This window comes from Hyperoodon ampullatus, assembly GCF_949752795.1.
Source record: "Hyperoodon ampullatus genome assembly, chromosome: 14".
Classification (NCBI taxonomy): domain Eukaryota; kingdom Metazoa; phylum Chordata; class Mammalia; order Artiodactyla; family Ziphiidae; genus Hyperoodon; species Hyperoodon ampullatus.
The window spans coordinates 64,390,313-64,402,550 of NC_136927.1; the positions used below are offsets into that span (position 1 = coordinate 64,390,313).

Below are 12,238 nucleotides of genomic sequence, written 5' to 3' on the forward strand. Positions count from 1 at the left end.
AATTTGGTAAAGTTGCAGGATACAAAATTAATGCACAGAAATCTCTTGCATTCCTATACACTAACAACGAAAAATGTGAAAAAGAAATTAAGGAAACACTCCATTTACCATTGCAACAAAAAGAATAAAATACCTAGGAATAAACCTACCTAAGGATACAAAAGACCTGTATGCAGAAAACTATAAGACACTGATGAAAGAAATTAAAGATGAAACAAACAGATGGAGAGATATACCATGTTCTTGAATTGGAAGAATCAATATTATGAAAATGACTATACTACCCAAAGCAATCTACAGATTCAATGCAATCCCTATCAAACTACCAATGGCATTTCTTACAGAAGTAGAACAAAAAATCTTAAAATTTTTATGGAGACACAGAAGACCCGAAAAGCCAAAGCTGTCTTGAGGGAAAAAAACGGAGCTGGAGGAATCAGGCTCCCTGACTTCAGACTATACTACAAAGCTACAGTAATCAAGACAATATGGTACTGGCACAAAAACAGGAACACAGTTCAACGGAACAAGATAGAAAGCCCAGAGATAAACCCACACACCTATGGTCAACTAATCTATGACAAAGCAGGCAAGGATATACAAGGGAGAAAAGACAGTCTCTTCAATAAGTGGTGCTGGGAAAACTGGACAGCTACATGTAAAAGAATGAAATTAGAACACTTCCTAACACCATACACAAAAATAAACTCCAAATGGATTTGAGACCTAAATGTGAAGACTGGACACTATAAAACTCTTACAGGAAAACATAGGAAGAACACTCTTTGACACAAATCACAGCAAGATCTTTTTTGATCCACCTCCTAGAGTAATGGAAATAAAAACAAAAATAAACAAATGGGACCTAATGAAACTTAAAGCTTTTGCAAAGCTAAGGAAACTACAAACAAGACAAAAAGACAGCCCTCAGAATGGGAGAAAATATTTGCAAATGAAGCAACGGACAAAGGATTAATCTCCAAAATATATAAACAGCTTATGCAGCTCAATATTAAAAAAACAAACAACCCAATTGAAAAATGGGCCGAAGACCTAAATAGACATTTCCCCAAAGAAGGCATACAGATGGCCAAGAAGCACATGAAAAGCTGCTCAACATCACTAATTAGTAGAGAAATGCAAATCAAAACTACAATGAGGTATCACCTCACACCAGTTAGAATGGCCATCATCAGAAAATCTACAAACAACAAATGCTGGAGAGGGTGTGCAGAAAAGGGAACCCTCTTGCACTGTTGGTGGGAATGTAAATTGATACAGCCACTATGGAGAACGGTATGGTGGTTCCTTAAAAAACTAAAAGTAGAATTACCATATGACCCAGCAATCCCACTACTGGCATGTATACCCAGAGAAATACATAATTCAAAAAGACACATGCACCCCAATGTTCATTGCAGCACTATTTACAATAGCCAGGTCATGGAAGCAACCTAAATGCCCATTGACAGAGGAATGGATAAAGAAGATGTGGTACATATATACAGTGGAATGTTACTCAGCCATAAAAAGGAATGAAATTGGGTCATTTGTAGAGACGTGGATAGATCTAGAGACTGTCATACAGAGTGAAGTAAGTCAGAAAGAGAAAAACAAATATCGTATATTAATGCATATATGTGGAACATAGAAAAATGGTACAGATGAACCAGTTTGCAGGGCAGAAATTGAGACACAGATGTAGAGAACAAACGTATGGACACCAAAGGGGGATAGCGCCGGGGGGGCTGGTGGTGGTGGTGTGATGAATTGGGATTGACATATATACGCTAATATGTATAAAATGGATAACTAAAAAGAACCTGCTGTATAAAAAAATAAATTAAATTAAAAAAAATAAATCAAAAAGAAAACAAAACAAAACATTGAGGCAAGACCCTCTACCAGCAAAAGATTATGATTCACTGAAGGCTCAGATGATGATGGTTAGCAATTTTTAGCAATAAAGTATTTTTTAATTAAGATATGTACTTTTTTTAGACATAATGCTATTGTACTTTTTTTTGGTCGGGGGGGGCGTACACGGGCCTCTCACTGCCATGGCCTCTCCCGATGCAGAGCACAGCCCCTGGATGCGCAGGCTCAGCGGCCATGGCTCACGGGCCCAGCCGCTCCGCGGCATGTGGGATCTTCCCGGACCAGGGCACGAACCCGTGTCCCCTGCATCGGCAGGCAGACTCTCAACCACTGCGCCACCAGGGAAGCCCCAATAAATACTGTTTGATTCCACTTATACGAGGTACCTAGAAGAGTCAAATTCATAGAGTCACAAAGTACATTGGTAGATGTCAGGGGGTGGGGTGGTGGGGAGGAGGAATGGGGAGTTAGTGTTAAATTGGGGCAGAGTTTCAGTTTAGAAAGGTGAAAAATTCGGGAGATGGATGATGGTGAGAATTGCACAACAATGTGAATGTACTTAGTGCCACTGAACTGTACAGTTAAATACGGTTATAATAGTATGTTTTATATTATGTGACTTTTACCACAATAAAAAAAATTTTAAAATAAAATTAAATTAAAAACAACAACAAAAACTGTGCTGTCCCCTAGCCACATGTGGTTATTTAAATCTAAATTAATGGGGATTTCCCTGGTGGTGCAGTGGTTAAGAATCACCCTGCCAATGCAGGGGACATGGGTTCGAGCCCTGGTACGGGAAGATCCCACATGCCGCGGAGCAACTAAGCCCGTGCACCACAACTACTGAGCCTGTGCTCTAGAGCCCGTGAGCCACAACTACTGAGCCCGCGTGCCACAACTACTGAAGCCCGCGCACCCAGAGCCCATGCTCCACAGCAAAGAGAAGCCACCGCAATGAGAAGCCTGCACACCGCAACGAAGAGTAGCCCCCGCTCGCCGCAACTAGAGAAAGCCCGCACGTAGCAACGAAGCCCCAACACAGCCAAACATAAATAAAAGAAATAAAAAAAATTAAAAATCTAAATTAATGGAAATTAATTAACATTAAAAATTCAGTTCCTCAGTCTCACTAGCACACTGCAAGTATTCAATCACCACATGAGGCTCATGGCTACTGTACTGACAATATACAGGTACAGAACATATCCATCATGACAAAAAGTTCTATTGACAATACTGCTCTGAAAGAACAAAGTTTTAAGAAAATAGTACACTTCTGGGGATGGAAAATAATTCAACAAAGAGGAGGCATCCCTAGATACATTTACAGAGGAAGACACAGGTTCTGAGTTCCCTTCTAGACTTCTACCTGCCTTTGATAATCTGGATCTTCTCTTCTTCCTCAAAAATACTGCCATCTAGTATAGAAGGAAGGGAGGGAGGGAGGGAGGGAGAAAACCATAGCCCAGGGGAGAAACAAACAAACAAAAAACCCCCAAAACCCTTGAAAGCAAAAAGGTTTTGTTTCCCCCTTCCTTCCTACTAAGGACATTTAAAAAGAAATAAGGTGGGAAGTGAGACATCCATGAAGAAATGAATCAGGTACTGTTCAAAGTGGTTCTTTTAGTAGATTCCTGAGCACATACCCAAGATATGAGAGGCTTTTCAAACTTCACAGATCCCATTAGCAGCCTCCCAGGTTTGGTTTGCTGCCATGTTCTCAGTGCTTTATTGGACCTGAAGTGTTATTGTTGTTGTTTGAGTAGGAAATGTTTCCTCCCCGCCTGCAAATTTGTGATTATAAAATGTGTATTAAATTTTAGGTATAATTTTTAAGACTTGGTCTCGGAGTCAGGTTTGGCTTTGGGTAACAGAGCCCTGAAAATATAATGTAGAATATTTACTGAGTCTACTTACAAAAATTTGCCTCAATTAAAGAATAAGTAATCTTTTAGGACTACTCCTGTTACATAAAGTAAGGCACACCTGAAATTCTTTTATTTTATTTTATTTATTTATTATTTTTGGCTGCGTTGGGTCTTCATTGCTGCATGCAGGCTTTCTCTAGTTGTGGTGAGCGGGGGCTATTCTTCATTGCAGTGCACAGGCTTCTATTTGCAGTGGCTTCTCGTTGCAGAGCACAGGCTCTAGGTGCACGGGCTTCAGTAGTTGTAGCACACGGGCTTCAGTAGCTGTGGCTCATGGGCTCTAGAGTGCAGGCTCAGTAGCTGTGGTGCACGGGCTTAGCTGCTCCGCGGCATGTGGGATCTTCCTGGACCAGGGTTTGAACCCTTGTCCCCTGCATTGGCAGGCGGATTCTTAACCACTGCGCCGCCAGGGAAGCCCCTGAAATTCTTAAGAAGAGAAACTCAGGCAATCCTTTGATGGCTTGTTATTTACAAACCCTAGAGCCAAACTTAATCTAGAGGTCCACATTGCAAATTTCCCAGTGAACAGACTGAGCATTCATTTTACCTACCTGTTTTGCTCAATAGCAAATGTTGACTTAAAATGAAAAGTATGTAAGTAGAAGGGTTGGAAGAATGGTGCCTTAAACATTCAGATCAATTTTTTAAAACTTTTTATTGTAAAAATGAAATACAAAATACATAAAACATGTTAATCCCATACCCCTAATTTGTCCCTCCCCACTTCCCTCTTCCCTTTAGTAACCACAAGTTTGTTTTCTGTATCTGGGAGCCTGTTTCTGTTTTGTATATACATTCATTTGTACTATTTTTTAGATTCCACAGGAGTCTTTGATAGTTTCCTTGTTATCTGGTATCACAACGTTACAGGATCATCCTGTACATTTCCTGACCTAAAGATAGAATCAGCCATTTCTCTAAGAAACCCTAGTTTCTTTTAATGGGTAAAAATAGTAAGATTACAATCTGAGCTCCAAGGGTAATCACTGATACTGGGTTGGTCATTGTTTCTACATCTTTTAGTGGATATAAACACAGACACAGTCTCTCTCACACACACACACACACACACACACACAAACACACACACTCAAATACCTAAAGGAGCCAGGCAGGTAACAAATGAATGAAGTGTGATTGAGATGAAGCATAGGGATTGTGGTAAACTAAAGGAGACAGACCTTCCAATTTTTCAGAAGAAGCCAGAAATATACATTTTTAACATGAATTTTAAAAATATTGACAAATAAACACTTAGGTTACATAAAACACATCTGTGGGACAGATGTGGTCCATGGGCTATGTGCACACTCAACCTGAAAAATTAAACCAGTATGTAGTTGTATCCCAGAAGTCACACTGTTGTTAACACATAAAAATATTTAGAGAAGTAAGAAAATTCTCAGATTGCTTCAGGAAAAGCCAAACTATAATAAGGAAGAGGAGAAATGTATAATTATCTCCCTCCCCCACCAACTCTCTAAAGTACTAGGGAGAAAAGCATTTTCTATATAGAAACAATTTTCTTTCTAGGACATGGTACAAAAAAGGAAAAAGTTAGTTATCAGAAAAAACTCTCAAAGAGAGTTGAAATCTAACAAAAGTTTTTATATCTAAACTCTTAGAATATCAGAATGAGACCCAGGAGATATATTTTACAGGATTAGGTATACTAGAGACAATAAAACTGGTAAAAAGTTTATTGCAAATGCATGATCAACCCCTTACCCTCATTTTTACCTGTTCTAAAAAGAAAGGGGGACTTCCCTGGTGGTGCAGTGGTTAAGAATCCATCTTCCAATGCAGGGGACTCAGGTTCGATCCCTGGTGGGGCAACTAAGCCCGCGTGCCACAACTAGAGAGTCCCCACGTCACAACTACAGAGCCCACATGCTCTGGAGCCCAAAAGCCACAACTAGAAAGAAGCCCGCGTGCTGCAACAAAGAGCCTGTGCGCAGCAACTGAGACCCGACGCAGCCAAAAATAAATAAATAAATAAATAAATAAATAAATAAAAAGAAAGAAAGGAAGGTAAGAGCATTGCCACCTCTGCTTTGGCCCCCTCCTGGAATCAGAAGAGCTAACAGAACGTTGTTGGGGAAAGAAGGAGTAAGATGTGCAAATTCTAAATAAGGCCCCAAAGAAAGCCTGGGGAAGGGCCCAGTTGGCAAGAAAGACCTGGTTGGGTTTGGCTTCTTTAGTGCAAGCTAGTATCATGTGACCTGCTCCAAGCTCCAGAAATATAGAAATCACAGAATTAACTTTTTCAATTCAAAGACGACAGGTCAGATTAGATTAAAGCAAAAACCATAAGAACACTCACAAGGTTATTTCACCCTGGTTTCTGTTCTTTCAAAGAAAATAAGGACCTCAAACCATCTAAGGAATCCCAAGCAAAAGGAAGGAGGGGACTAGAAACTTCCCTGACTGCATGAACCTCCCTCTGCCAGCTTCACAGCTTCCGCCTTGAGGTCCTGTGCACTTGGCGTATCCTTCACTGTAGCCTCTTGGTCCTGTGCACTTTAGGGCTATTGTATTCTGCATGCTATCAGATCATAACATTTTAAGCTTCTCTCTAATTTGGAAACTAGGCTGTAAGCCAAGGTCAGAGGAAGAGTAAAGTTGGGGGAAGGGACCAGATGGGCTCAAACTACCATTCTCAGAAGTGACTCACCAGGGAGCCAGATGCAGCATCCCCTGCCTTTGATCATGAAGCCTTTCTGTGTCTCATGTAGGGAAGAGAAAAACAGCTTTGCCTTTGGCACTGATCAGACGTTAGCTTGTCTACCACCTGCCTTTTGTACCCTCTAGAAATAGTACCAGCAGAATGGAGGCAGATTTGTAGTGTCAAAGGGGTAAGTACAAACTAATGTTTACAGTTCCTTTGACTCTAGAAAATGAATTATTTTCTCTTCCCCCTATCACCCCACGTATCTCCCCACTGGTAACCATGTCCTTTCTATGAACATTTGAATACTAATAACCATAACTAATATCTACTGAATTTGTATCATACTGTTCTAAATACTTGACATGTATTAACCCTTTGCAGTAGCTACTATTGCATTATCTCCATTTTACAGATGAGGAAACTGAGGCATAGAGAAGTTAAATAATCACTTCCCAGGGTCACAGAGCTAAGCAGAATCCAAGCCAAGACAACTTCAGGGCCTGTATTCTAATGTCTCTCCTTTTCATTGTAAAATTTTCGAACACACAGAAAAGTTGAAAAAATAATACAATAATCAACCATATGTCTGTCATCTAGATTAAACCATAACACATTGCCATATATAAACTTTTCTGTGTGTATGAATTTTCTACACATCATGACACTTCTCCCCCAAAGACTTCTGCATACAGCTCCTAAAAATAAGGACATACTCCTATATACCATAATACTATTATCACATCCAAGAAGTTAACAATTTCCTATCATCATCTAATATCTAATCTATCTTCAAAATATTCTGAGTATCCCCCAAACATCCTTTATAACTGTTTTTTCCAAACCAGAATCCAGTCAAGGCTCACCCATTCCAGTCAGTTACTGTCTCTTTAATCTAGAACAGTCCCTCACTTTTTCTTTTGTATGACATTGATTTTTTGAAGAGAAGCAGACCAGCTGTCTTATAGATTGTCCTATATTTTGGTTATTTATTTCCTCATAGTATCATTTAACTTGTTCTTCTGCTCTTTTACTTCCTAAAAACCAGAAGTCAGATCTAAAGGCTTAATGAAGATTAACATTCTGGGTAAAAATACTTTGGAGCTGACATTGTGTACTTTGTACTGCATCACATCATGAAGCATATCATGTCAGGCCGTTCCACCGTAAGTGATGCTGAGCTAGATTACCTGGTTACGGTGGTGACTGCCAGAGCACTCCTTTGTAAAGATTTACTTTTCCCTTTGCTCTTAGCAAATAATTTAGAGGTGGGAGGGGGGGTACTATTTTGGCACCATGCAAATGCAAATATTCTGTTCTCCAAAAATCTTTCATTTAATGACTTTAGCGTCCAATGATGATCTTTGCTAGATTTAATAATTTCACTGATGATTTACTATTCTATCCTTCCTTCTACAGTTATAAGCTGGCAATTTTCTGTAAAGAACTTTCCTTCATTAGCTAGGGAAGAACTATAGCTCCTTTGAAAAAGAAAGGGTATGGGACTTCCCTGGTGGCTCAGCGGTTAAGACTCAGCGCTCCCAATGCAGGGGGCCCAGGTTCGATCCCTGGCCAGGGAACTAGATCCCACATGCATGCCGCCACTAAGAGTTCGCATGCCACAACTAACGAGCCCGTGTGCCACAACTAAGGAGCCCGCCTGCAGCAACTAAGACCCGGCACAACCAAATAAATAAATAAAATTTTTAAAATAAATAAATAAAAAGAAAGGGTAACTGCTTAGTTCTTTCCATTTAAGTATTGATTTTCAGAGCAAGAAATTGATAAAAATAGCCATATCTAATGATGGCATATGCATTTTTTCTCTCCTTCCCCCTTTTCTGAGCATCATTATGGACACACAGACTCTTATTTACCCGGTGTTTTACAATTACTTGCAGTAATTATTCTTTTGATGCTCAGAATATACTAAATTTAGCCAGTAGAAGCCCCTTTGGGCTGGCTCCATTGTTCTTTTGATATAGTACCATTAGTCTTTAAGACTACTTTGCTTTCCATCTTAAGATGTCCCAGTCAAGCCTGTGCTCTTATGTACATTACATAACCTTTCCTAGAGGGATGTATATGCCTACGGAGGGCTCTGAAAACTCTGAGAAAAATATAACGGCAAGAGCAGACGTATCACTTCCTTGTGGTTATCAAATCCAATTCAATTTGGGGAATGAAAGGATTTTTAAGACTATCAGGTCTAGCTACCCATGCTGATGCTAACAGCTTTGCTACAACTCCCCAATATGTGGCAATTCGGTATGTGGCCTAAACACTCTGATCCACAGGGAACTCATCTCACTTGAGGCACCCTATGCTATCCCAGAACCACCTCATACTGGGCTCCTTGTAGTTCCCACCCATTAGTTCCAGTTTCTCTCCTTGGAGCCTATGGGTCTCTGTGAGAAACTCATACCTAAAGATAATTTCCTCTTTTGTTCCCTCCCTCATATTTAAACAAGTGGGTTTATTTCCTGGATGTGATTGGATTAACTTTCCAAATTCACTACTACATGACTCACAAGGCCCTACTGCCTTTCAAGGCCACTTCATATACTTATATAAAAACATGTAAATATCGTATGGGCTGGGATTGTAATTTCTACATAAATGGGTCCTGAAGTTCATCTCACTCTTTCCAGTCCTGTTCACCACATACATACGGCTGCCAGCAAAGCCAATTCTACTCCCTAGAATTCTGCATCTAGTCCCTCATCTCTCCATTTCCCCTGACACTGGTCTGGGCCCCCGACCAAGCCCTCTGACTCGATCTAATACAGTGGCCTAACCTTTCCCAACCTCGGCTCCTCCTCACTACACACCATGACAAAGGCTGCTGCCAGAGCAGTCTTCCCGCAGCACTCCCAGCTCCATAGCCTTCAACTGCTTTTTATCTGCAGAGTCTACCATAGTGTCTAGCATACTGGACTTGGGATGCTCAGTACATATTGGCAGAGGGAGGGACTGAATAAAGTGACTGGTTGAGCTGCTTGATTTCATGACTCAGTTGTACTGTCCATTGTTGTCAGGAGGAAATTTCCTTGAGTTTTAAACAAAAGCTATTTTACTTAAGGTAGTATTTAGTATTTGCCTTAACAAAGAGTTTAAAATTTTTTGGTCAGTTCATGTGTATCAGTAAACATATTTTTTATAGTATGTATTTAATAAATAGTTGCACAAAAATTTGGTTGCATGCATTCTTCTTGGTGCTTGGACTTTCTAAAGAATAACCTGTAAATATGAAGCCAGAAAGAAAATACCAACAGCATATTGTTATGTGGGAAAATGTTTGCATTCAACAAGAATCTAAAAAGAAAATCAAAGTGAAATAACTTCACAGTATGATAGTACATCTATTAAATTAGTGATCATAAATTGAATTTGAAAAGCCAGTGCTGGCAACCTGGGAGGAAGTGGTTCACTTCACTTCAGACACTGATGGTGGGCAGCACTGCAAATTGGCTCCGGCTTTCTGGTGAACACTCTGGTCTTGCCTCATAAGAACTATAAAACTTCTCACACCTTTGGATCCAACGATTCAGCTGGAGGAACACACCTTAAGGAAGTAACTTAAAAACAAATGTCTATACTATTTGTATTAGTGTCAACTAGGGCACATCTCAAATTCCCCAAATAGGAGAAAGATCAAGCTAAACATGTATCATTGTGTACATCAACATCAACACAAAGATACATGAAGTCACTTAAAATGACAAGTACATGGTCTATTTCAATAAATGGAGGCATACACTCAGTTTCAGCAACAGTGTTTATAATTAAGAACAAGGGTTCTGAAAGCAGACATTTCTTGGTTTGAATCCTGGCATTGTCCTCCATACGCTTTCAAGAAATGTTTCTCTTCTAAGAATGGATTTGGACCATGCAGGACCTGCAAGCAGTTACTTGCTCTTGAGGAGATGTGTGTATTCTTATTTGAGTAGAAAAGACATTAAGGTTAGAGAGCAGGCTCTTGCGCCAGACCACCCAGGCTCACCTCCTGGCAGTCACTTGCTGCTGTGAGACCTCAGACAAGTGACTAAACTGCCCTACATTCCAGCTGCAATTCATGTGTCTAATATGGCTAATACTAGATTATTATATGGCTAATAATATGACCTACCCCATAAAGTTCTTCTGAGGTTGAAATGAGAAGATGCCTATAGAGTGTTGAGCATAGTGACTGACATGTAGTATGTTCTCAGTAAATGTCAGCAGTTTGTATTCTTCAATTAAACTACTGATCACCCACTATGGTCCAAACATTGCAAGAGGTGCACCCACTACATTTCATCCATGCAAGAACCTTACGAGGTGAGTGTGGTTACACAAAATAGTTAAATGGGCTCAGAGAAGGATCTGTGAATATTAGGTGAAAAAAGGAGAATGCAAGATTGGTTGGTAGATCCCGATTACAAACATGAAAATGAAACGCACTGACACATTTGCAATGATATGTATAATTAGAACGTAATGATCATTAGGTCCACTTTGTTTAAAGTGAGTCAAGTTTCTTTGTGTTTTCAAGTAGAAGCAAGCAAATGTGAACTGGGGACCCAGTCTTACTGCCTTTATTGTGCCTTGCCCTTCTCTCCCCTAAGCAGGGAACAGGCCACGTATTAAATGTCACCTGAGTGTTGGCTTCTGACCAGCAAGTGCTTACCTGGAGGAGATAGAGGAGTCCTGGGACAAACAAGGTGAGTGGGTAAAGAGACTGGTATGTTGCTAAGGCAAGAAAGATAGCACTGAGGAAGGCACTACCTGTAAAAAGAAATAAATATATGGAATGTAAAAAGAAATAAATATATGGAATAATCCAGCCACATCAATTAGGATTAGATTCAGCAACTCCCCAATACAAGAAACTTTCCATAAATGCTCAAATAATCACCTGTCAAATATCTCCTGGTGCATAAGATGCTATGCAAACTCACAGGAGTGGAAGGATCTTCGCTTGATTTCTCATGAAAGGAAACCAAGGAAGTCAAAACCACTTACCTTTAGCAACCTGAGATACCACAGGTATATTTCTTGTAAAATTTTCAGACCCAGAAAGATTTTACAAAACTTTAGCCCGAAGATGAATAAAGGAATCAAGTCTGTTAACGTCCATGTCCTATTTAACTTACCAATTGATTAAGCCTACAATTATTGCTTATGTGATTCAGAGCTGTGAAATGTATGCTTTTGTTTGTTGCAACATCCCATCATTATTTTTTTTTTTTTTTTTTTTTTTTTTTTTTTTTTTTTTTGCGGTACGCGGGCCTCTCACTATTGTGGCCTCTCCCGTTGTGGAGCACAGGCTCCGGACGCGCAGGCTCAACGGCCATGGCTCACGGGCCCAGCCGCTCCGCGGCATGTGGGATCTTCCCAGACCGGAGCACGAACCCGTGTCCCCTGCATCGGCAGGCGGACTCTCAACCACTGCGCCACCAGGGAAGCCCCCATCATTATTTTTATAACATCTCTTCCTTATGTACTCTCTTCAGGCCATATGTTTATTATTTTTTCAAATTAAAATATATTAATTTTTATTAATAATGTCCCTATTCCCTACATAAAATGGACCACTGTAGAATTATTAAACATGATGTTATAAAGAATCTTCAATGACATGGAAAGATGTTTATCACAATCTATTAATTGAAGATCATAAAAGAGATACATACTATAACCCCTTTTTAAAAAAATGAATAAATACATTTTTAGAAAAACTAAAAGGTGGGAATTCCCTGGCGGTCCAGTGGTTAAGACT

At 39.9% G+C, this 12,238-nt stretch overlaps 1 protein-coding gene across 1 annotated transcript in view; it reads right to left on the reverse strand.

Annotated features, from left to right (window-relative positions):
• The window catches only part of PIGU (phosphatidylinositol glycan anchor biosynthesis class U), a 111,748-nt gene that overhangs the window by 40,030 nt on the left and 59,480 nt on the right, over positions 1-12,238 (reverse strand). The window contains exon 7 of the mRNA XM_079718695.1: positions 11,114-11,244. Coding sequence (XP_079574821.1) covers positions 11,114-11,244 — 131 coding nt within the window. The remainder of the gene's footprint in view (positions 1-11,113; positions 11,245-12,238) is intronic.